The following is a 26,976-nucleotide window of genomic DNA, read 5'->3' on the forward strand; positions in this document are numbered from 1 at the left end:
CTCGATCAGGGTGCGATGAAACCCATTAATGAGAAGTCTGAAATCGAAATATGAAAGGTGAAGGAAGGTTTTCTTTCCTTTTTTATTTTATTCTCGCGATCATTTTTCATCGTGTGACACTTGAAACGACAAATTGACTTTTTAAATTTTTGCTCCGCGAAGTTTATGGAACGAATTCCAGAGTTTAATTCATAGGATGAAAATTCGAGTTTTCAAGTTGAATCTATATATTTAGGAAAAATGTATTATTAAAAAAAAAAAAGAAAAATTTTTATTAATGGGATTGCACTTGTTTCAAAACAATAAACTTTTAACTTGAATTAATAGCAATAATAAATAAATTCTTCTCTGTTTTTCACGAAAAGATTGGAATACTTTTTTCTCTCTAATAAAATTTTATTTATTTTTAATGAACTGTGAATTTCAATTGCATACATTTTTGAGATAAATTTTTGATCGAACTCTATAAAATTTACTGTTCCAATTCCGTATCTTTTATCGAATTTTTAAATTCTAAACGCTTATTCGTATAAAATAACTCATAACTTACGAAGATGATAAAAAATCGAAAGAAATAGTTTAAAAATTAGAGCAATTTTAAAAATGTTATACTTTAGCGCTCTCACGCGGCGCGCTTCTTAACTAAATTACGCATCGACTACGGCGGCAAATTTAAATTTATTACACAACAATATATTTTATTCCATCCTGTGTAGAAGTTGGAAATAAAAACTTGTCGATTATCTACTTTCATTCTGAGAAGGATTTTAAGACGTTAAACTTCTTTGGACATTTAAATTTCACGCTTTATGCAACTGGAGTCACGCTTTATCGCGAATACCCGACTTATTGCTCCAGATACGGATCAGCACGGTTTTTATGAGCTTGAACAGCTGCGAAATAATTTCCTCCGGTATCTTCAGCGTGTGGAAGCAATAAAATACGCCCGTTTCTATTTCCCGTGTACCATTCACGATTCTTTTACGCGACACGCGCGAAATGTTTCCGAAAGGAAAACGATTTGCAAAGGAAAACGAGGAGGCGGAAATAATAGGAATTTTCGATGCGTGCTTTAGCCCTTTTTATCGGCTTTTACCTTTGATCTTTGGAGACAAATTCTAAAGTAGCCAGTAATTTTCGTCGAATAATACTTGACATGTATTTCTTCTGATTGTTTGAATATTGACAATTTGCAAGGGAAGAAAGTTAGTAGAGTGAAAAATTGAAAATTGTAATGATTATTTTTTCGATTCATTAATCCTTCGAATAGATTTGTAAAGGGAAGTTAATAGAAATAAAATGAAAAAAGTGAAAATTGTGTAATTATTTTTTTTTTTTTGATAACAAATAATCAAAAAGAAATAAAGAATTTAAGAAGTGTGAAATATTTATAGTTTTTATCAGTTTGCTTCGAAATTCCTTTCGTTCAAAATAAAATTAGTTATACATTATGAAATACTATTTGTTGAAAATTTTTTGGGCAAATTTTGAAAAAAAATCCGTGAAATTTATTGGAATTATTTGGAATGGATAGGATAAAAAATTTGATGAAAAAATGAAGTGATGAAACAAGCATTTAAATAATCCAAGAAATATTTCTTTATACTCGCTAGAGATACGAAATATCTCGAATTTATGCAAAAATTTATATCAAATAATAAAGTATTTTTATTTCTCGCAAAAATATATTTACTCTTGGAAACTTCATGTTTTTAGTTCTTCATAAATTTTCATTTGTCTATTTATAATATATATATATATATATTAACTAAAAATATATATATAATTATTTGTAAAGAACATATACAATATATTAGTATACAAATTTTCCTTCAGTTAAAAATATAATGTTTTTGTTATGTAAATAATATTGCTTATCTCGAGATACTAAGGTAATTGATTCTATAAATATTTCCAAGCCGACATATCGCAAAAAAGTAAATATACAAAATAAATAAAAATAAGTTAACGTTAAACAAATTCTATGTTTTTCAATAATTGACGTTCAACCTTAATTACCAATGAAAAACTTGTAAAGACGCACAATAATACAATACAAGTAAGAAAGAACAAAAAATATATGATTTAAAAAATTATTTTCCTTATATTTTAAATTTCGATAATAAAATCTTAACTCAATTGATTAATTTATCATTATCAACTTTGCTTTCATCTGCTGTCATAACTAATACTTTATTTCTACAGTTTGCAAATACTACAAGATGATGAATAATTGAAAATAAAATACAAATTACTCTAAACAACAAATTACAACAATCTACATATATTTAGATATCAAAAATGAAAACATGCAAGCAACAAAGAATAATTAAATTAGGATTAAAAACTAATTATTTTCTATTTTCTCTTTTCATGTTCTATTATAAATTTTCGACAATGAAATTCTAAATTCAACAACCATCACGTATCTTCCCATACATTTCTTTTATATATTAAATCATCTCGTTCACCAATAACGTTAATATTCTTATTGTTCTTTCCATTTGCCCGAATTAAATACGAATTCTATAGATTCTTAGATTATAATTCGAACTTGTAAAGAGAAATGGTGTTATCATTGAACACTTCGCCTCGACATCAACCTGAATCACGAATTTATGAGATATCGACGAACAGGCTTTCATCGAGCTCGTAAAGCCTGCCTTTATGGCAACATTATACCGGATCGAAATGGCTGTTTTTCCATTGCGAATCACGCCTACAAACGAAAAAACTGATCGCATTTAAACTACGACGATTCAAACGACATCCGACAAATTTTTCAAACATCTCCTCTTACTTTGTTCTTGTATTCACGACACTTTTGGATAGTTCTAATTCTTAATTATTAAATGATCATTGTGAATTTTTAAATAATTTTCAAGACTCCTCGATCAAGAAATATTTTAACAAAAATACTTTCTTGTGAGAAATTGTTATTGTTATGTTGTTGTGTTTGTTGGAAGACGTAGAGAAAGTTCGATTTTTAAGAGAATGGATATCTTGGGTAGTTAATGGTTACGGTGGCGCTAGTGTCGCATCATTGGTCCTCCCAGTGTTGAAAACAGAATAAGAAATGAAAATGAAAACTTGGTTTAACGTGAAATGGGATAACTTTGAACAGTACTGAAAAGAAACGTTTGTCTTTGATTTTTAGCAACTGTTTTCATAGTATTCGTAGTATTCAATACTAGAAACGAGGAAAATTTTATTCTCCTCGAATCGATAGCGCCAAGAAAATGGAAATTCTTTCGGAATGGAAACGTGGAATAGTTTAGATCGGTGATAAAACGAGTTTCCTCTTTCGATATTCGAAAATTATACTTTCATATTGAATTTGAAAAATAAAAGTCTATTATGTTTTTGCTTATCTATCGATTTATAATCAATATGACAATTTTTATCAAATTGTGAAAATTATTTAGCATAACGTAATAATATTCGATTATTATTTCAAATATAAAGAATTCAATATAAGCAAACGTATAAACGATGCAAATGTAAAATCTTTTAAAAAACCAAAGATACCACCCAAATAATTTACTTTTTCGATTATAAATACGAATTTATTGATATATTAATGCAAAATTAGAGATATTGATTTCAATCTAATTTCACTTACATTTATGGTTTTTCCAATGTCATAAAATTTTTATCCAATATTTACTCGATTTTTTAAATTTTTGGAACACGTCAATATCTCAAATTTTGATTTATCATTTTTAGTTCGCCACGAATAGAAAAATTTGCGTTCTTTTTTAGCGTGAAAAAAAAAAAAAAAGAAGAAATAGAAATCTCGAGGCAGGTCGGCAATGAATTATAAATTAGCCTTGAACTCGAAGGTAAGCCATTGAACTGAATTCACAGTGGAACAATGAGGTCGGTTCAATTACATTTAATAGTGTTGAAAGCGCGGGACCATTGGCTCTCGTTGTTTTAATCCGCGCCGGTGAACGAGATCACCGCAGTTCTCTCGCACACGCACGTACTTTTTTTTCTCTTTCGATGACTTTCCCGGAGAAATCAGATTACCAATAGTGGAAGAAAATAACTTTTAACACTGGAATTATCGAAGATTTTTTTATTTCTGTAATTATTAACCTTGTGAATAGTTTCAAGCATAACTTTCAAGTCACGAATTAACAAAATATATTTTTCATCACGTTTGTAGAAAAATATAATAATCGAATATTTAAAAAATAAAAAAAAAAAAAGATAAGAGTACTTAATAAGGAATTAAAAATAAGTAAATAAATATATAAATATATCTATATCAGTAGTTAATGGTTATGTGGCGCTAGTGTCGCATCATCGGTCCACAATTATTAAAAGGATACAAGTATTTTGAATTTATTTATTCAGTTTTATTATGTTACCTTAATTATTGTAATCATATACCGTAATGGATTGATTAATATGACCACGATTAAAAAATCTTTAAATTAATGACATTCTGAAAATCACATCACATTATAATTATATGATAAAATAACGAATTAAAAAAAGTTTTAACGTAAAAATTAAAGGTCACGATATTGAAAATGCAACGATTAATTTTAATAATTTATGCATACTGAATACTTAGCATACGTATTTGTGTCGTAATATAATTTGATATAATAAGTTATATACTGATATACTGTGTTTGACAACTTGCTCAAGTCTGTGTGATATTATAGAGAAGAGGTTAAACCATGATATTGCATTTTCGACGAATCGATATCCCGGAAATGATAAATACATGTACGAATTATTAAAAATTGCAGCAAACAAAATTGCATCATGCATTTTCGATATCTTATCACGTTTGCTGAAAATATCATTTAACAGTTTCATTTACTTTTCAATATGTTTCGAAGAACTTGGTAGTTTATAATTTATGGGAACAACATAATAATAATAATAATAATAATGATATTAATATTAATATTAATATTTTTTGCTGAAAAATTGTTAAATATATCATACAAGATATCGTCGAATGCTTTTATATTTTTTTCTACTATAATTATGCTCTTTCAATGAAAAACAAACATTGGAATTATTCAAATTATGAAATCTAAAGGATTTTTCGCTTGCCTTTGACGAACAGAGGCCTTCACGGTTGATGATAATTACTTACACGCTTTACAAACTGATAGCATTGAATCAGCACATTGTGTATCAAGCCTTTAGTCAACGAAACGTATGCAAACATGAATGGCCAAATACACGTGCTCGAGATCTATAACGAGAAGCTCAGTTGATAGATCGTTTTCATAAATCATCATATTATTTACGAAAATAATAATCTTCTTGAGAAGTAAATCCTAATTAATACAAATTAATACGATATAACAAAAATATAATGAATATGGTGATATGAATGTAATAAATAAATAATCATAAGATGGCAAACTCGTTATACAATAATTTTAATATTATTTACATTAATGTAAACGAAGATTTTACATCGAAGAAAAATACGAACGAAAGTTAATTAAAGACTTGTAACAATTGTTTGAAGGTTTGAAAGGTTTGAAACAAATTTGAAAGAAGATCCGCTATGGATGAAAAAAAAAAAATAGAAAAGTTTTGCATAATATTTTTGTTTAAAGGAAAAACTGTTAATATTTTTTTAATGGTAATATTTAGCAACAGTAGAGAAATGTTTTGAAAAATATTTTTAATTAAAATTTAATTTTATCTACTAACCTCTTCAAGCTTTTGTTTTTCGTACCAGTTTTCATATTAGATTAAAAATAGATTAGATTAAAATTATTCATATATTATTAATATATAACTAAATTAATACATTTAATCCAATCAAAATATAAAGATAAAAACAGATTAAATAATAATGATATTCGCCCGATGAGGTTAAAAAGAAAAATACTTATTTTTCAAGGTGTTAATAATTGAAAGCAAGATTATTATTCTACGTTTCAATCACGTCAAGTAAATAATTTCTCGCCATATCGAAAGAAAAATTATTATTTTACGTTTCGCGTAAAATAAACGATGTAATTTAACTTTCGGTAATAAATGTGAAGAGAAATAGTAAAAAAAAAAAAAAAAAAAATTCTATTCTAAATTAAAATTGATACGATGGAAAATAAGTCATGAGAAATAGGAAATATTGATGTATCGAAAAATTCGTATAATAAATATCGCAGATGTACCGATATAAAGCAGCTGTGCTCCGAGTATAAGTGAAATATTGATCGTATTTTCGATTATTTTAAATTGGAAATAACATTTGAAAAAAAATGTATGATTTCACCAAACGTCTGCTGAACAAACTTTTGTTGAAATTGTTATCGATTACTTCGTATCAGACAAATAAATATTGGCGATAATTTTTGTTATTGGCACATTAATCCAAAAAGTGATTGCAAATTCTAAAAATTGATTATTTATATCCAACGATTTTATCTATCAGTTATATCAATAAACGAATCTATAAAACTTGAGTACAATTATTTTATTTATCGATTATGCGTTAAATAAAATTGACGTTTATTCACAATTACTTCGTAATAAGTACATCGACGTAATAAACGATAATTAATTTGATAGCGAGCTATTATTATTGAAAAATACGTGAAGTAATAATTTCTCGTGTGATAATATTATAATTTTTACGTACTCGAAGATAATTTGAATTATAAATTATCAAAAATTTTTTACGATTTCACAGAAAATAATTGGAATATCTTTTGAGACGAAATAATAGAAATATCGAAAAGAAATTTCTTCCAATTTTCAAAATTTTTTCTTTTTCATATACTTTTACGATTTTATAAATTGGAATTCCTGATAGATAAAATATATAAATTTGTCAAAAAATTATTTTAAATTCCAAAATCCTACAATTTCGTACGTCTATAAAATATTCAAAAAAAAAAAAAAAAAGAAACCATCAACAAATTTTTCGAAAATTTCTTTACAAAATGTCTATTCTCGCGTTTCTAAAAATGAAGTTCCTTATATATTTTGTTCTGTCAAATCTATAATATGTAATTTTTCAAAAATCTTGCAAACAATTATTTTTATCGATCTTATCACTGTTCTCAGTCCATTTCCTTTCGACGTTTCTTGTTTGAATTCTCATTCCGTTTAATATCTGGAAAAAACGTCGAATCTAATGACACGTGTAATCGATTGAAACGATTGCATGAAAAGGATAAACGACAATAAGTAGCGTTCTCAAAGAAACTAGAAATCAACCTTGCATCGAAGAGATATGTAATAAATAAATGATAAATAAACTCGATTGCTATGAAATCTATGAAACTCTTTTTATATTTTATTTCACAATTAACTGCGAGATACGAAATACAACGTTTCCGGAATTTTTTCGTGGAACAAAGAAGATATTTTTATCTAACAATTTTACAAAAAGATACGTGAGATTGATTATACTGATTTTCTTATCGAATCCTTATTTTTCTTCTTCTATTTTTTTCCTTTTTCTTTTCTCTCTCTGTGAAGAGTCATATCGTGTCTTTTGTTCGAATGAAGTGTGTGTGCGTGGTTGATTGTTTACGATACTCTTGGAGAAAGTTTTATAATAATTTGATTTGTTAGAAGTTTGAGATTCTTTTTGAAGTAAGAAGAATTGGAAGAGTTGAAAGGATAAATAAATTCGCGAATTGAACTTTCTTGCTTTCTTTACCTTTTGTTTTGTAATTGAATTGAATTAAATATCGAATTTTCGAGTTTGATTTTCAACGATATAAAAGAGTTTTAGAAATTATTATGTCAAAGATTAAAGTTATTCAAGGTCTGTTTTTTAAGATTTAAAAATTGAAGGATTCTAAAATTTTAAAAATTTTAAGAATTTCGATGATTTTAAAAAAATCTGTATGAATACTAAAGAAGAATTTTAATTTCAAATTTCAAATAACTTGTTTACACAATTTACAAAAAACTCTATGCAAAACTGAGATTAAATTTTCCCAAAAATTCATAAATTTCTGCGAGTACGTAAAATGTAAATGTAAATTATTTTTACGTTCAAAAATCTATTCCAACAAATCTATACATCATTTTCCAGAATATTCGAATCTATTGCGAAACACATTTTGTAATATAACATCGATTGTTTATCACGCTCTCACAAGAAGAAGATGAAGAAAAAAGAGAAAAAAAAAATATGATAGAATCAGAGGAAGTGCATGTTTTCATAACAATCGAGTCAAATCCTGTTCGTGTTTAACACTTCCTATATCGTTCTAAAACGTAATATCCCGATGATATCAGAATTTCATTCATTTTATCAACCGGCCTCGCGTATATACGTGTACATATATTCGATATGTAAAAGTGGACTAAGTTTATCTGAGGTTTCGAGCCGTTCTGATAATTCGTTCTAGCGCAGAAGTTATGTTGCTTAGACGACGAGTTTATCGAGAAAATTCGAATTTTTATTGCTGTTTTTAAAAATATTGGCAGGGGGGAGGGGGAAATGAGAACTCGTGCAATTATAAATCGAATATGTTATCGTGCAATGACTGTCGAACGTTTGTGATCAGAGTTATTAATAATTTTTTTTTGATATGAATAATTCTTCCAAGAATTTTGGAATAAAATGTTATCGATTGCCGTGAATTGAAATTTTGTGGAACGATTCTTTTCCTGAAATTTATCGATTAATTTTTAAAATTAATCAAAATTAGAAGATTGGATACAAATATAAGTAAGAATCCAAATTTTGATAGTGATAATGATTTCAATCAATATTAATGATACTCTGTTTAGTTACAGATATCTTCTATTTTATACAAAACGATTCGAAATCTATTTTTATATTTTATATTTTATATAAAACGAGAAGAAGAAAAAAAAAGAAAGATCGATAAAAATATTTGCTTTCAAATAACTTTAATCGATCTTTCTTTTTTTCTTCTTCTTCTCGTTTTAATTCCTCTACATAATTACATTACACTTTTACCGTTTCATTGTTCGCCTTTTTACAGTAACCAAATAGACAACAAACAAAATTTTCAATAGTTGATAAATAAAGAACGAGGTAAACGTTGCATCGATTCACGAATTATCGTCTAATCGATCTAATCGAATTTCTCGCAGCCACAACAATCGAAATTATTTTTCTCGAGTGAGGTGAAAGGAAAATACCATTGGCAAATATAGAAACCGACTATAAACTCCGACATAATTATTCGTTCTCGAGTTATATTATCATTATAATTACCAGGCATTGACTCCTCTTTCCTCTTTGTTTAAACGATATCAATTTGCCTGGAATAAAAAAAGGATTTAATCAATCGAAGACTAATTTCCTATTTAATCTTCAGACAAATAATTCTATTAAGATCAATTAAGATCGAGTTAAAACGGCTTATTAAAAATTTCGACACTAATTGATAACAAATAGAATTTATTGATTAGTTATTAATAGAAAATTCATCAAGAGTTATGCATAAATTGAACTATATGAAGACACGTTTATCGAAGAAAACACTTCGATTGAATCCTGAATATGGATAGACAGGAAACTGAACTAAATCAATTTTATTTAATTGGTGAAAATACTGATTCAACAATTTAATGGAGACAAACGTGTAAATTTATTAAACCAAGCAAGGATTTGTTTTATTTTTGTACAAGAGCTGTGCATAAAATTGCAAAATTATTCTCAACATATAATTACTATGATATCACAAAATTTCTCATTTATCCTCGTCAAAATGTTCAATTCACCATTTTAAATTCTTCAATCCTTCCCTAAAAAAAAAAAAAAACCGAACACGTTCTAATCCAAAACTCTCTTCCTCAATTCCTCATCTCTTATCAATCTCAAATTCATCCCAAGAACAAAGAAAGCTCGAAGTAACAAAAGAAATCAGCCCTTCTCCAAAAAAAGGGGAAGAATTTCAAAAAGAACAAACAAATCTCTTTCTCTCTCTCTCTCTGTCTATCTATCTATCTTTATCTCTTTGTCAAAGAAAGAATATCTGGGCCAAGTATATAGCTCGTTAAACTTCTATTAATCTAATTATTATTCTAATTAGGAAGCAAAACTTATTCAAAATAATTTTTATTACGAAATCAACAATCCCATAAAAATTATACTAGTTTTGCCGATTAACGAAATTACAACGATAAATAAACACTGTACAAATTCATTTAACAATTCACGTTCGGATAATCGAGCTTCTATCGTGTCTATCTTTACATTGCATAACGTCAACCAGTCAGGGACTTTTTTTTTTATCATATCAAAGCATACAATTATAATTGCAGCTCACGATTTTCTTCTTCGTAACAAGACAAATCGATTGAAAACAACACTGTCCACCTATCTCTTTAAATTTCGATCTTTTTAAATTCGTTCTCTTATTTTTGAACGAATTTCTCAAAAAAAAAAAAAACTGGCCACCAACCTAACCTAAAATAACGAACGTTCGTGGACAAAACGAAAAATTTTCGTTAAAGAAACAACCGTTGATATCCGTTGTTACAATATCGCGAGGCCAGGGTATCTATTCTACTTGGAAGCAGAACGCAGCGCCTCTCCTCGTTGCACCTTGGCCGTTTCCCTTTCACTCACCTATAGCAGTCCATGGCCTTGCGGCTGGCACGTCTGATGGAGGCGGCATCGGTCAAGGAGGCGATCAGAGCGACGCCGAGAAACGCGAAAACTCCGGCTGCTTGCATCCTCGTTCCTCCCGAGGGGTGGTGGCCAACTGCTCGAACGACCGTTCAACAGTTTATTCCCGCTACGAACGGGGAGAAAAACGCGCGTCCCTCTCTTCCTTCCTTCCTTCCTTCTTTCCTCTCTCTATCCACCCACTGGCTGGTGCACGCGGCCGAATCGCTCGACGATCAACCGACCGACTGATACGCGCGTGGAGCGCCACTTTAACGAACGAGCAGCAGAGTTGTAACGAGCGATCGCGCTCGGCCTTCCGCTGACAGTTGGCTGGTCGCGGTTGCGGCACACGACGCGACGCGCGAGCGGAAGCCTCCACGTCTGTCTCAACTTGTCAGTTGTTGTTAAGTAATAAGGAGAGTATGGAAGTAATCGCGGAGTGGTGACGGCGACGATTTTGCACGGTCGATGGATGAAGATAAGCGGATGGAGAAGGAAAAGGCGGTTATACGAGGAGTTGTAGGAAGTTCGGTTTGGCCGGACCCTTTCTGCACGGTGGACGGAACCGGTGCTCGGTTTATATGTGTGTGGCCAGGTTGATAAGGAGGCGCTGTTCATTGGTCTGGCACGGAACACTCCCCCGGCGTGATTGGTCGCCGATTAAAGTTTCAGCTACGTTTATCTTAGGCCAAGGAGAGACCAATGTTTTCCTTTTTCTCCGGATCTTCTTCTTCGATCGCACGTGACGAGGATCCGTGATCGATATCGATCGCGTCGGAGGACGGCCACGCGTTGTCGTGCGATTTCGTCGAATCGACGCGTGTGTGTGGTGTGTTTGGTAGCTTGGTTTTTGGTAGGCATATTTTTCTTGCTTTTTGGGGGAGAGGAGGAGGGTGAATTTGATGAACTTGGATTTGTGAATTTGGGGATTGGCGGTTGATTTTTTTTTTTTTTTTTGGTGAATTAAAAAAATTTTGAGTGGTTTTATAAACGGTTTGGATTATATGTGAATACAATGTGTGGATAAATTGAATTTGAAAAAATAAATATAGGTGAAAAGATAGGTGTGTTTGGCTGTTAAATATTATCCTTTGAATATTATGAGTAAACTACAGATGCAAATATGCATTTATGCAAAATTTGAACGTGTCAAATTGTACGATATTTAAAAAGGATGAAAGAGATGTTTTAGCTCTGCTTTTTTTTTTATAAATAATATAATTTACATAAATCCATAATTTAATTAGAACAGTTGAGTTTTGTATATTATTTTAGATAAACATCTTGAATTTTTTAAAAATTCTCTTTGTAACTATTTAGAATCATTATTTCTTTGTAACTTGATATATCAGTCTGCTGTTCCATGGTATTTTAATTAAAAGCACGTTAATTATTTCAGCTTTTAACAAATTTCCATACAAAAACGAATGACATCTCTTCGTTTTCATTATACATTCAAAAATAATTAATTTATCGAAAAACTAATGAAGAATCATTCGCAAATAATGTTCGTTAAAGATACGTATAAAATTGTACGCGATAAAAATGATTATATATTAACAAAATAAAGGAATAATTTCATTCTAAAGATTGTATTTATTAAACTTTTTTCCACTTTTTTTTTTTATTTTTTATTCCTTCTGTTTATCGAGAATGTTTGCATCCTCGATCATCGTCTAACAATATTTATTAATATTTCGAGAGTTATTGAAAAATACTTACTTGAAAAAATTCGATAAGATATGAATATACTTACAAATTAAATCTGATTGTACGATAAACGTTTTTTTTATATAAAAAATACTGAACAAAAAAGTTGAAAAATATATAATAGAATAAATATTTAATAAAAAGACGAGTCAAGTACCTTAGATATTAATGTCAAGTATCAATTTACAATGTTTTTCGCGCTCGAAAATTTCCAGAACTACGCTAAACCATCTAAACTAATATTATTAATTAAATACATATTTAGAATTATAAAAAAAAGAAATTCTAAAATAAAAATCTATCAAACTAAACTAGTTTTTAATTTGACTGGTGCATAGTGTATTTAAAAATTTCATACGATTAACTTCCCTTTTCCCTTTAAATTGTATATATCCATTTTAATTGTTTCGAGTTCAAAAAAAATTCCTCGATCGAAAATTACGAATGTAAAAATAAATTCCATCACGATGGAAACACGAGTTTACCAAATGGAAAAGTTGATCTGTGCATTTTTTTTTTCTCGTAAATTTTTCCTTCGTCTTCTTTTTAAAATCGGTTGCAACGTAGCGTTAAGTAATCAGACAGATAATAATTGCGGCTTCAGTGAAGATAAGAAAACGAAAAATCGTATAACAGATATCTACGACGAGCGAGGTCAAAGTAACATTCACTCCTCTCGCATCCCTTGACGAATACTCTCTCTGCAGAATATCTGAAGTTTTCTTTTCCACAATGGTAATTACATTTCCTAGTTTTATATTCCATTTTTCACGTGATCGTGAGGAAAGTTAGCAAAATTTCATGATCAACGTGTGATTGATAAGTACAAATTTCAGTGACTTTAAGATTCAAAGGAGAATCTTTTGAAAATTGTGAAAGTAGTAAGTGATATTTGAAAATTTAAAAAGTGTTTGTTTACGCTTCAGAATTTTAAATTGTCATTCTATTAAATAATGAGTTATAAATAATGGATTAACTGATAACACTACTGATTTTTGTTAACAGAAAAGAAAATTTTAATTTTGACCGTCTTTTTTATATCATTATTCAAGTAAATTCAAAATTCTTAAATGAATGTTAAATTGTATGTTTCCTTACAATTAAAATCCTTCCCTTTTTTTATCAATTAACACCAAATATCAAGCAATTCTAAATTAAAAACGTCAAAATAATTAAAATTCCTTTAATTAGGCTATTAAATTATCGGAATAAAAATATTGGAATACACGAAATTTTTCCCTTTGTCAATTAACGAGATATCAACAAGTCATAAAAATAAAACTTGAACAATCGCTTTTTTAATAATTTTTTTTTTTTTTAATTTACAACGCAATCTCTTCCGTGATAGTTTTCCAGTCGCCGTTTTTTTCCCCCCCAACGAGATCAACGAGATTTCGAAAGTGCCACATTCCTTCCATTCATCCAACAAAATTCAATTTTCCTCGCGATGTAAGTAAATCCTTGAACGACAATGTCTTCGGTAAAGTGACGTTTAACGGAGGGCCATTGAGTGGCAATTCGCTCCCCCTCAAAAAATTAAATTGCCCTTTAAAAACGATCTTACTCCTCGACGAAGTTGCATTTTACCTCGTGAAAAATATCTTTTTCATTTCCATGAATAATTCAGGTAACCAGGAGGCGTGGCGACGAGAAGACATTGTACTTTGCAAGTAGGAACAATGAGAAAATTGCGCTGGTTCTATCTATTCATCGCGTATAGATTTTCTTTTCCTCTTTTTTTTTTTTTTTTTTTTTTTTTTTTTCATCATTCAATACACGCAAATGCGATGTAGAATAGATGAAAATTTCAGGGCTACGTATGTAAATGGTAATGGCGAGTGTGGAGGAAGCGAGATGTTCATGGACAGATTCGATTCATCTATCCTTAATGACTTGCATCTTTAACGATCCGACAACGCGTGCGAATTTTTATCGAAAAATTCACCGAAGGGAATAATTTTTAAACAATTTTGATGGGGAAAGATGAAAATTGGTATTGGATTTTTTTTTGTAGAAGGAAGAAAAAAATTTTAAAATAATTTTTAAACGATTTTGTAAATGAAATTTGTATTTTTAAATTTTGTTAAGTATTCGAAAAAAGCGAAAAATGTTTCATTATATGAATAATCATAGTCGATTGTATGTAACGATAATTTACATACAATTTAAAAATTAATATATAATTAAAAATTATATACAGTAAAGGGATATTTAACAATCTTGAAGTTCGAATCTTTCTTTTTTTTTTTTTTTTTTTGCAGATAAGCTTTCCTCGACACAAATATTCGTTCAAATAAATTGAAAGACGCGCAAAACATTTTAAATAACCCGTAATTATAGATAAATATTTTGAACTTTATCTGCTTTAGTTTTTTTTCTGCTTTATGCGGAATTATCAGTGATAAACAGCATTTTCTTATCCAAACTTGTATGAATAAATGAATATCCGATCAATTGATACACAACGAAGTGTTAGGTAGTAGAATTACATTTAAATCAAAAATTCATAAATAATACAACGATTTCTCACTGGAATTCCACACAGTATTAATTAATTCACATTGTATTCACAAGAACCTAATCTTTTTTGCGATTAAGATCAATGAAATTATACACGAAAATTATACATAATTGAAACTAAACATTACTTAACGAGAACGTGCGCGCATTACGGAAATTATTGTTCAATATTCGAGATCTCCCTCTCTCTCTCTCTCTCTCTCTCTCTCTCTCTCTCCCCTCTCTCTCTCTCTCTCTCTCTCTCTCTCTCTCTCTCTCTCTCTCTCTCTCCCTCGTCATCGTGAATTATGATGTATTTGACACACGCTTCGATACGTGATTCGAATCGTTGATGCGACTTAGAGAAACGTCGACTCGAGGGAAAGCATCGAAATCAAGTCGTGTTTTTGCTTCGGTTAATTTCAAAGATTGGATAATTTGGCATTTGGCGTTATAGTCTTTGTAAAAGGAATTAAATAAACTGAGAAATAAATTGCGATTTGTAATGATTTAACGTTTAGTACCTTGTGTGTGTGTGTGTGTGTATGTGTGTCTTGAGAATTTTTAATTTAGAAAATTGGCAATTCAGAAGATTGAATAATTTAACATTTTGTTAGATTTGTTAGCCTTAGCAAGAAACGAACCGCGATTTTTAATAATTTAATGCTTACCGCTTTATGCGCCTCAGAAGAATGGATAATTTAGTATCTCGTAAGTTTTGTTGGCTTTGTTAAGTAATAAATTGCGAATTTTAATGATTTAATATATTCATAATTTTGTACGTGTTAGAGAATTTTATCTTCCCCGCGTTTCCTTCTTCCCCTTACAATTAATATTTTGACATTGTAATTTTAAAAAAGATTAGATAAATTTGCGTTTTGTAAAATTTTGTAAATTTTAAATAATAAAGAAATAACTCATATCAATTCGTGTGACGCTACGAATTGATTTGAATGACAGATATTGCGTATTAAATTTTTTGATTTACAATCATTTTTTATTAATCGTATATGGAAAAGAAAAATTTTCAATTATAAATCAGATAAATTAAATTTAACATGTGACATTCTTATAAGGGAACTTAATCTTGAAAATATTGTCAAGAAAGTTATATTTAAAAGAAAATCAGAGATAAGAATTTTTAAAAATTAAAACAATTTTTATAATAAAAATCTCTGGAATAATGAAACAAATTAATTATTGGGAATAATGAATTGAAATTATCTATTATTCCAAAAAATCATGTTTCAAATTTAACAAAATTATAATACAATATTATATAATAGTATTATATAATAGTATTACATTATATCATTAAATTTCTGTAAAAATAAAATGATGATAAAATATTTTCCTTATATTTTTTCCATAATTTCTTCAATCACCTATTTTTATCAAGATATATATAGAAAAAAATACTTTGTTTATATGATGTTTACAACATGTTGGCTATGATAATGACATTTTTTTAACAATATTCTCAGACTTATGGAACTTTATTTAATTTTCTTTTTTTTTTTTTTTTTTGTTTTCATTCCATTTTCTTCAACATTGTAACAAATATGTACATTTATTCACAACATACTATAGCTACTAGTTTTTATCAAAATTATCACTGGCTTACGTATTCCAAAAACGTTTTCTATTTAGATTACATTAATTCTAAACGACACGTGGAATGTTTATCTAGTAAATTGTTATTTGTATACAGTTGACACTTAAATAATGAGTTTGGAAAAACACTAACTAAAAAACTTTTTTATAAATTCTTCCAAACAATTAAAAATTGCTAAATCCTAAGTTTAATTGATTTTGGAAATTTTTTCTCTTGGAAATTTAACTCTTTTGTTAATAAATTTTATATGCTTAATAAAATTAAAATTAAAATTCAATAGAAATAAAAATTGCGCAAATAACTCTTCCAACGATTTCAAATTTTCCTCTTTTTCTTTAAAAGTGAAAATGAAATTAAAGAATCAATTTCAAGAAAATGAAGTACAAGTAATTTGGAAATATCTGAATCTTACAAACGTCGTTATGTTATTTTACACAAAAAGTAAACAAAAAAATCTCTTCTCTTATGCATTATATTTTTTCCAACTTCAAAACGGTTCAATAAAATTAAAAAATTAGAGAATAAAAAGAGATTCGAAAAAATTTCAATTGTAAAAACGATAAAATTATCATTCTTCAAAATATCATTTATCAAATCTTTCTTCCACGATTTTTAATTCATCATTCGTTATCTTACATTGTTTAAATATTCAACTATTCAACGGACACTTTATCACAATTTAATCCATCAAGAATGATAATTAGACAGGTATTTGACATATGCGATATTAAATGCAAGCGAATTGCTATTAATTGACCAACGTTTATGTAATCGATAAAGATGAGAAATTAAATGATAAATTTGTAGACAATCGAAATTCCTCAAACGAATCTTGTTTTATTCGCGAAGGATACTCAAAAAGGTTATTCAAGTGTCAATTACTGCTCGTCGTTACGTAAAAAATTACTGGTAATTTATTATAAAAAAAAAAACTATTTATCTAATTAGTACAATATCTATGAGTTGAGGATTAATCGATGAATATCCCGCATTTTTGATACAAAACGAAATTATGATCGATGGTAATCTTCTTTCGTATAATTATATTTTTTTCCATTAATGAGCGAAGAAAAATATTTTTACGATAAATTAAATTACAAGAGACTTTTGCACAATAGTGTAAAATTTCAACAACAAATTCTTTACAACTTTTTAATTTTTTTTTTTATCCTTTCAACCTCTTTTAAATCGTTTTCTATCCGAATCGAATATTTTTATATCGTTAGAAAAATTTTTAAGTCTCAGGGAATAAATAAGAGAAAAAGGAAATTATTGTTAATTTCTCAAACGCTTGATTTTAAATACTTTCCTTGATCCTTGACTCTCAGAAGAATACTTTTACATTCGACAATTTGCAATATTTTTTCTATTCCATTTTTTTTTTTTTTACCTATCTCCAAACTCTCTAACAAACTTTTAATCAGACTTTTGTTCGTGAAAGTGAGGCGTGACAAAGGGAGGGGAAAAAAAAAAAAAATGTGAGCAGAATTAAAAGTTTCTTAAACGAAATACGATCCCAACAACTTATGACAAACCGTGGACAATTTCGTTATTAACGAAATTAGGAGTGAAGCTTGATAAGAAATGTAATCCTATATTAATTACCTGGTCATAACAGATAATAAAGTTACGCAACAAATTGAAATGTTTCAAGTCGAGAATAATTAATTATCCATCCTTGTGAAAATACGATGAAAAATGAGGAGAATAATAACAATAGAAAAAAAAAAAAAAAACAGTCGAAACATTTACACAGAAGAATTTTAATTTCCACGTTGAAATTGATTCGATCGAGATTGATTGATAACATCTCATTTTAATCCCCTCCCGATTCAATTCCACAGTACAAATTTAATCGATTCCCTCGAATCGATTATTTATCTATCGAATTTCAATTTCATCGCCTTCAGATACGAATCTGAGCCACCGCCTCTTCGAATCTTTCGATCTTATGTAAGATCGATTATTCTTAATGACGCGATAGTTGTTCAAATCGCTTACATAAAACGACTGATCGTTTTTTTTTTTTTTTTTTTTTCGTTGCACGTGGTCACACGTGCACAAGTACGAAGATCCACTCGAGGCTCGCCACGCTTTACACTTCCTGTGCCGGCGATTTAATCTCATCGGTGGATATATGCGCCGAGTAATTTATAGGATATCGATACGTTTCGCAATAAGATTATAGGTATTAAGAAAATCCGCTATTACGAACGAAAAATTTAAATTCATTCGAATAAACGAGACGACATTTCGTTCGACGATTAATTAAACAATAATCGGCGAATATAAACACGAGACACCGTCGATTTTAATACAGTGTAGAGACGATCGCCGTACAGGAAAGGTTAATTTCCTTCTTCCAATCGAATTTCAAGTAAAATTTCACGCGTTTCAAAAAACTTTCCTTTTTTTTTTTATCGTAATTAAATAAAAAAGACGGATCAAATTATTCGATTGTTGATCCGATCTCTGAGGGTAAATAAACTTGTATAGCCTTCGATTTTTTTGTATAAAATTTTTTTACAATTTTTTTTACCGATTTTTTATGTAAAAAGAAAAAGAAAAAAAAGGACGAAGGAGAATACAAGTTCAATCGCAAGAAGAGAAGATTTTTTATCGAATATCGAGGGAAGGTAAGTCTGGGATACGATAAAAACGAATATGCTTTATATTCACCGCGCGCAACCCTCCGATTCGATTCTCTCGACGCGTTACATTTGTCATAACTCGAGGCCTCGAGAACGAGCTTTGAAAAATGTAACGCGATTTCGTTGTAAAACGGGACGAATATCGTTATGACACGACATATTTTTAAATATGTCGATCATCAACTCCGCGCAAGTTTATTCGCCAGACGAGAAAATTTATTTTATTTCGTGGTGCGTGGACTATAATCCTTATTTCAAAAATTGTGAAACGTGTTACTCGCGACATCGTTCGAGAATATTGAACGATGTTGAAACAAGAGTCTCGAGTAATTTATTTTATCGGAACGAGATGAATTTTTTTTAGAAAATGTACTTGAAATTGTCTTTGTTCGAATCGTGAAGTGTTTAAATTTTTTTTAAATTGAATTAGTTTTTTCTTTTCGTGTAATTTAAATTTAAACACGGAGAAATATTTATATAAAAAAAAAAAATGTCCAGACGATATTTGTCAGATAAAAATGTCGATTCGATAACGATCATTCAAATTGATGAACACCTGAATCATACGATTAATGTGATGTTATAGCAACTCGTTTATCATTATGATTTAGCGTTTCAAAATGGAATGACTTTTATTGCAACAAGAGATACAGCAAGGAATGAAAAAATATTCCTTCTTTCTGATTTTTCTTAATTTCTTATTTGCCTTCATATTTATTACTCGAATAAGAGAAATAGTGAAATCGTCTTTTTGAGGATTTTATTTCTTAAAAAATGGAGCAATTTTATTTCAAAATTATTTTAAATTATAAACGAAATTATCCAATATTTTAACCTGATTCCAAATGTTTTACATTTGTTATTATTCAAGTCGATTTAAATCTCCTTTTATTCATTCATAATAATCACCTCTAATCTTTACTTTATGCTAATCGACATTTTTCATACATCCATTTCAAAAACAATATTATTCCAATCACGAATAACACTATCATCATGAAAATAATCGTACAATTATATTTCTGTCCAAATAAAAATTAAATCCTTCCTATACATTTCTTGCAAATAATCGCAGGAATGAAAAGAAACGAATCAATTTGCAAATTATCTCCACCACTTTCAAACAGATCAATATCCCTATCTCTCGCAATAACATCCAATACAATTTCCATCAAGCATTACAACCATCCTTTCATCGTCCAAACACAAAATTCCCTCTGTCCTTATGCGTCATAAAAGGAAAGAGAGAGAGAGAGAAAAAAAGATAAACCTCACACAGCCTACATACTTTTCTCGATCGATATTCGATCGTCAAAGAGTTGCACGACCGTAAAGAAACTGTCGTTCGCCTCGATTTCAATGCATACACATCTTTTACGCGCTTGATAGAGTGTGATGCAGAGTGACATTCGATGAATAACGAACACCCAGGCCATCGACACATGTTATGCCGTGCAACATCAGCAGGAAACACTTTGATCAAGGAATCGTGACTCCTTTCTTCCGTTTCGGAATCGAATATATTCGACGCGAGGTGACAACGTTTCGAGGACGTTACCAACTTCCTGTTTCGAATGTTACGACGATTTTCGAGGAAGTGACGCCTTCCTTAAAAATCGAGGGACTACCAGATTGACCACAAGGTCTGAATAACTTTGCGTCTTTCACGTGTGCGGATCACGTGCGAGGGATGATTACGATTCAAATACGATATTTTTGTTTTTAAAAGTAGGAAATTAGAGTGCTTGGAAGGTTTGTTGAGTCAAATACGAGTTAAATAGGACTCGAGTAAATGTAATTAGAAATGTGTTTGTTGAACCGATTAATATTAATTTCGTGGCGTTATAAATGTTGAAATTTCGAATTCGAATTTTAAAAATGTAAATGGATAATAATGATAAAAAGGAGCAAATAGAATTATGATGATGCAACGAAATTTAAAAAAGAAAAAAGATCTTTGGAATTCTTTTTCAAAAATATGCAACAATATGGAAAAATGGAGAATTGGAAATTGAATTGTGAATTCGATAATTAAAAGGATACGTTTTAGAGAATTAAAAATCAATCAATAAGAATAATTTTATGTTTTGCAACAATAATATTTTATGAACATCTCTCTATTTTAATCGTACGTAAATACACGTGCACTTTTGTTTTATTAATGTTATTCATTTATTATATATTTAATTCATGCACATTTTAATGCAATTATGGATATTCAACTCTTGAGTAAATCCCGAAATGACAATGATATTTTACATATTTTCCATGCAAAATCAACAAACTTCATCGTAATTTCTTTTAACAAAATTTCATAAATTAACCTTTATTATTATACGATGACGTGTGTGCATCTTGTTCCCCGATACATTACGAATTCATACATTCATGCAAAAATATGGATATTATACCCGTAATATGATATATAAAATAAATTTTTACACTTCATCATGCTCGCAGGAAAAATTCCCTCTCTTCTCATTGAGAAAACAGTATGGTAACGAATCATGCCATCTCCATTTCTCTAATTCAATATCACATATTACTATATTTCTCTGCTACAACATAGTCAAACTGCTACAATATTATACTATAATTTTATTCATCTCTCTCTCTCTCTCTCTCTCTCTCTCTCTCTCTCTCTCTCTCTTTCTCTCTTCAAACGAATTTCAGTTCACTAACCAACCAATTTTCTCCCACTCTGCTAACATTTACCCATCTTGAATTAAAAAACGAAAATTAGGAAATTATTTCGATCACAACTCGACAAAGTTCCTGCACCATCAACTTCCGTATCTCCAAATACAAATTCCACAGAATTGAACCGCACCTTCGATCAATCTCGAACCCGAGAAAGCTGTTCGAATCGAACAGATTCCTTGAACAATAGGAAAACGCAAAGAAGGAAACCGGAGGAGGCGATTTCCTTGCCGAACGCCTTGATCCTCCCCCCCTCCTCCTTTCGTCCATCCAGCATGAATGGAAACGAGATTTCTCGTCAATCAAGGTGAATGTGTGGCGGGTGGAGGTCGATATCGGAGGCGGATACGACAAGCCATAGTAATTAACAGACGTTTCGATCGCAAGTACCATCGGTGATCTACAAATTGTGGTCTGGTCTAGTGTGTGACACGGCCCCCACTGTCGCAGGCCAACTCTGAGGATCTTGATGGCGGTTAGAGAATTTCAAGGGATCGAGGCTGGCTGCGAGTATTATATCCTGTGAATAGTTGTCGTTAGTTGCCGACAAATTTTCTCTTGTCCCGTGTCGCTCTTCAACCACGGTTGCTCTCGACAGTGTGCTTATGCGCTGAAACTCGAGTATCGTTCTCGTCTCTCTCTCTCTCTGTCTGTCTGTCTCTCGGTGGAATTATCATACTTGACGCGACGGATTCTAAAAGCGAGATATTCTAAAATTTCCACTCGAAGATTTTGATACGTGTCTTATCATTAAAATTGTCAACTTTTGTTACGTTATGGTTTATGGAACGAGGACAAGCGTTTAAAGTTTCGTCGAGATCTGAAAAAAGGACGATATGATTTGCTTTTCTTTCGTCTTTCTCTCGAAATTTGTTAATTGCAGGAAATGTTGTTTCTAAAAAAAATATTCTGTTCTTGCATTAATTTCATTTTCCCTTAGCGAAGATATTAAGCTATTGAATTAAATAATTTAATTCAATCCCTTGATCTGAAAAGTCGAGCCACGATTTTTCGATTCTTCGATCAAATCAAAACTACAATTCGAACATGGTATGTAATTCCAACTTCTCTGTTAATTTGGATCGATTAAAATTTTATTCGTATTTCATTCCGCGAGCACGAGACAAAGGATTATTAGGATGCCGGGGGCTCACGTATGCCTTTCCATTATTATAAGTACGTATCGTTGCTGGTGAATTTGGATGATATCGCGTAATATGGGTCGGATAGTCCATTTAATCTTCCCTGGCTCGTGTTATACCGGTGAATAATGCAAATTAGGATAGCGGATAACACGATCACATTTCGATTATTCGAGATCTTTACAACACCACAGGGTTGTCTAGCCTGTCTTGTTCTTGTCCTCCATTCAATGGATTCGAATTTTTCCCCATTTTATTCCTCTGATATCATTTACGAGCGGATTTTCAATTCGTGTATACACAGACGGATGAAAGTTTTGCAATTAGTGGAAAGTGGATGCCGTTCTGATCGTTAAGCATAACCTTGGACGTTGTTTTAACAACTTTGTCTCGCTATGATAGAAGCGTTTGAGTTCTAAAGCCGCGATACGAACACGAAGATCGTGTATATAAATTATATTAGTATCCGCTTTAAGTAATATATATTTTATCGAGTTAAAGTTGGAATCGAAGTAAAGCGTAATAAAAGGATAGGATACAATACGAAAGTTTGAATCAATGAAATGAAATTAATTGAAAAGACTTGTAATTTGTGCAAACGATTAAAAAATGATAAAAGGAGGAAGAGAAGAGTTTGTTTCGGAGCTTGTTTACGCATCAAACTTGAATTTGAATTAGTTTTTTCTTTTTGTTTCAAAATTGATCGAGATCGCAATCTCTTCTCTTAATATCTCTCTCGATATTTTTTTTTTTCCCCCCAGATAATTTTCTCTCGTTATTGATACGTTTGTTTCAATAATACTTAACAATTGTAACGAATGTATGTATTTTTCATCGAGTTTAGTTGTTGACTTTAAAAAAAAAAAAAGAGAATATTGTGTCACGATGATATCTATCCAATGTTGTTATTATTCGTCGGCTTCTGATAATGTTTCGTTCCAATAATGGTTGATAACGAAGCTCGATAAAAAAAAAAAAATTCTAACACCGTTCGCCGAAGAGGAGAAAATAAAATTTCAATAACGGTGAAAATGTTAAAGATACGATGATAATGAACCATTTTTCAACCCTTTACTTACTACACCCAACCACCCTCTTCGTTATTGATCATGGCTTCGATTCAACGAGGCATAATTGTGCTAGAATTTATTTTTGAAATTTCAACGTTTCCTTGCAAATTTTGAAAATTGTTGTAATTAGAAATTGTAGAAATTTATACGATTTTATATCCTAGATGGATTTTTTAGAATAAATTAAAAGATTAAACTTCTACGCCTCCACCCTCCTCCATTTGATAAACTTTTAAAAAATATTCATTTGTATTCTTCTATTAAAATAGCAACTGAACAATTTTTACCTTTCAAAAATTTTATGTACGATTCGTCCGTGAATGGAGAGGAAAATTTTTTAAAAAATTCCATTTTCGAATCGAAATTTATTTAAATAAAAATTCTTCCTGCGAATCTTTCCAATCTTTCGATCCTTTCATATTTCTCTCGAAAATTTTTCCAAACAGAAAAGAAGGAAGGAAGATACGTAACAAAATTAAGCAATTCGAGAATATTCAATTTTCAGAAACAGATTAGAACGAAATTATAAAATGCTCGATCGGATGCTAAATTATCACAGAATTTCTAATTAGTTTCACGAAATTAGACGAGATTCGACAATTCCATCCAAATATATTCGAGTTTTCATAAAGAATTAATTAAATACCTTTCGACCGTATCATTGCATATCATTGTTCCATTGATGTGATAAAGAGAGAACATCGTGACACCTTCTTTGTCATACTTTATTATACCCATTGCACAACAATATGACGTAACGTCCAAGTTAAATTTAATAATCTCTGTAAGATCTTTGCGTCATCGTCTTACTCGAGACAGATATTGGCTACCATCCCTTGGAGAGATATTGCTTTACACTTCGAAAGTAGCTGGCCACTTTGAGCTGACGAACTCGACACATAACGGTGAGAGATATCGTGGAAAATTGTTGACACGAAATTTCGAGCTATAACTGGTTACCGAAATAGGTCGTTTTCGTTTGTCACGAAAAGTTTTAAACTCTTCGATTTTTTACTTCTATTTTCTATTTTCATTCCTATCTCGGATTTTATCTTGTACTTCATCGTTGAAAATATCGTTAAAAAAAAGAGAATTAATATCGCTACAGTGATAAAATCTATTTTATCTTTTTTAAATTTAAAATTAGAATCCGTTCAAATTATTTCTAACAATAGCAATTTTTATCTTCCATTTTTTTTTTCTTTTCAAATTCCATTGAAAAATTTTGGATAACAATATTTAAAAAAAAAAAAATGTTGTTCCCCCCCCCCCTTCCTAAATTATCTTCTAAATTTCTATCGTCAAACGTGTCTTCTTTCCTTCTTATATTAATAACAGTCGCGATCGTTAAATATTACAATGGAAGAAGTACGCGAGACATCTCTTACAAAGCGTTAAGTCAACAACTTCGTCGAAAGAATCGGATGAGTAGAACTCAGTTTGCGAGATATCTCGTCCACGAATGCCACGGGGTTAAATCTATTTGAACAGTGAAATTATTGCTAACAAGCTAAGACAAGAGCAACAAGAAATGTGAAAGTAGAGATAAAACAAAGAAATAATTAAATGCACGGATAGCTAAAGATTAGAAGAGGAATAATTAGAAATGTGAGTAACGCCTAAATGTATTTTACCAAAATTTTCCACAATTATCACTAAAATCGATCGTCAATCGTGTGTACTTCTGTGGATTATCGTCTAAAGTCAGCTCGAAGATCTGTATTGAACAAATTCCAAATTCCAAAAAATTGAAGAAAATCAACATTCTCCAAATATTAATAACATATTTTAAACTTTCACAAATCCAAGATTTTTATTAAGTACAATTAACGGCTTGGAAATATAATATTTTTTCACAAAATTTCTGCGCACAAACTTCACCACTTTTCAACAAGGACCAATGAATCTCTCTGTTACGAGAGAAACAAGAGATGCAATCGAACCTCTGTTTATGACAGAGCCGCTCTTTCTTAGCAAATGAAAATTAAGATTTCTCGAGGTGATTATGAAACTATCAGATGCAAGTCGAATGACGGGGACACGGGGATAGCCAGTTTTACGATTTTTACTTCCGCTTTAACTCCAATAACACGTGAACTGGGAATTACGATCGGATGGGATTAAAGCTTGGAGGAAATCCAAGAAATGTTTAGGATGTTACGCTACATGTTTTTATTAAACAAGAAAACGCTGTAACATTCTCGCAAAAGAAAATTGCCATATTGGATCGATTTTTTTTTGTTCTTTCCTCGTGATTACCGTTTTCTGAAGATTTATTTTATTCCGCAATGAGAGTATCGATATCAGTATTCGATGTAAAAATATGATTTTGCTAAATGAAATTATCGTGTTTTTCTGTTTTAAGATCTTCCATTAGGTGTGGAAGAAAATTTTAATTTGATTAAAAATCAAATGTCGGAAAATCATTGAATGGGAAGTTTAAAGTGGAAACTTTTTTCCCAATTTCCCTGAAGGTGATAGGAGGAAAATTGTCGACGAGGAAAATATTACAGGAAATTTCGTTTTAAGTAAAAAGAAAGTAAAAGTATCTAAAGATAATAAATAAAATTATAATATCCAATAAGAAAGAATAAAATTTTAATCTCGTTGAAAATGGTTAAAAATATTAAATCGCCATTTTCCCTAAGAAAATTTCTACTTTCTTAAATTTCATTGTATCATCGAATGAAGTTTCAACTAACTATGCCAACTTGTTCTTATTTGTCCGCAACGATTATTCGATTATTTTTCTTTCAACTTCATACAACTTGGTCAAACTTCGTTTAATTAAAACGAAGTTTTCAATACATTCTATAAATTTTCGATACATTCTTATTCTTATTTTACAATTTATAAATTATTTTTATTAATTCTTAAATTTTTTCTCCTATCGATATTTTACAAATTCAACAAATCATTGCAAACTATTCACATTCGCCTGCAATCTAATTACTTTTATTCCTTTAAATTTAATTACTTTTCTCACAGCAAT

The 26,976-nt window shown here is 30.1% G+C and overlaps 1 protein-coding gene and 1 long non-coding RNA gene across 6 annotated transcripts in view; one reads left to right on the forward strand and one right to left on the reverse strand.

Annotated features, from left to right (window-relative positions):
• The window catches only part of LOC100867850 (trehalase), a 68,613-nt gene that overhangs the window by 27,189 nt on the left and 14,448 nt on the right, over window positions 1–26,976 (reverse strand). For 3 of the 5 annotated variants that reach the window (XR_015294536.1, XR_015294537.1, XM_086915533.1), the window contains exon 1: window positions 10,556–12,180. The exons of the other annotated variants lie outside the window; for them this stretch is intronic. Coding sequence is in view for 1 of the 3 variants with exons in the window: in XM_086915533.1 (XP_086771659.1) it covers window positions 10,556–10,662 (107 nt within the window). In the remaining 2 variants the exon portion in view is untranslated. Of the gene's footprint in view, window positions 1–10,555; window positions 12,181–26,976 lie in introns of those variants that run through there. 5 annotated transcript variants of the gene reach the window in all.
• LOC147656389 (uncharacterized) overlaps window positions 18,658–26,976 on the forward strand; it is a 52,900-nt gene continuing 44,581 nt past the window's right edge. Inside the window, exons 1-2 of the long non-coding RNA XR_015294538.1 lie at window positions 18,658–18,899; window positions 18,980–19,057. This is a non-coding gene — a long non-coding RNA (uncharacterized LOC147656389). The remainder of the gene's footprint in view (window positions 18,900–18,979; window positions 19,058–26,976) is intronic.

This window comes from Apis florea, unplaced genomic scaffold (genome assembly GCF_048593485.1).
Source record: "Apis florea isolate Af1SG1 unplaced genomic scaffold, ASM4859348v1 contig_3791_pilon, whole genome shotgun sequence".
Taxonomy (NCBI): Eukaryota; Metazoa; Arthropoda; class Insecta; order Hymenoptera; family Apidae; genus Apis; species Apis florea.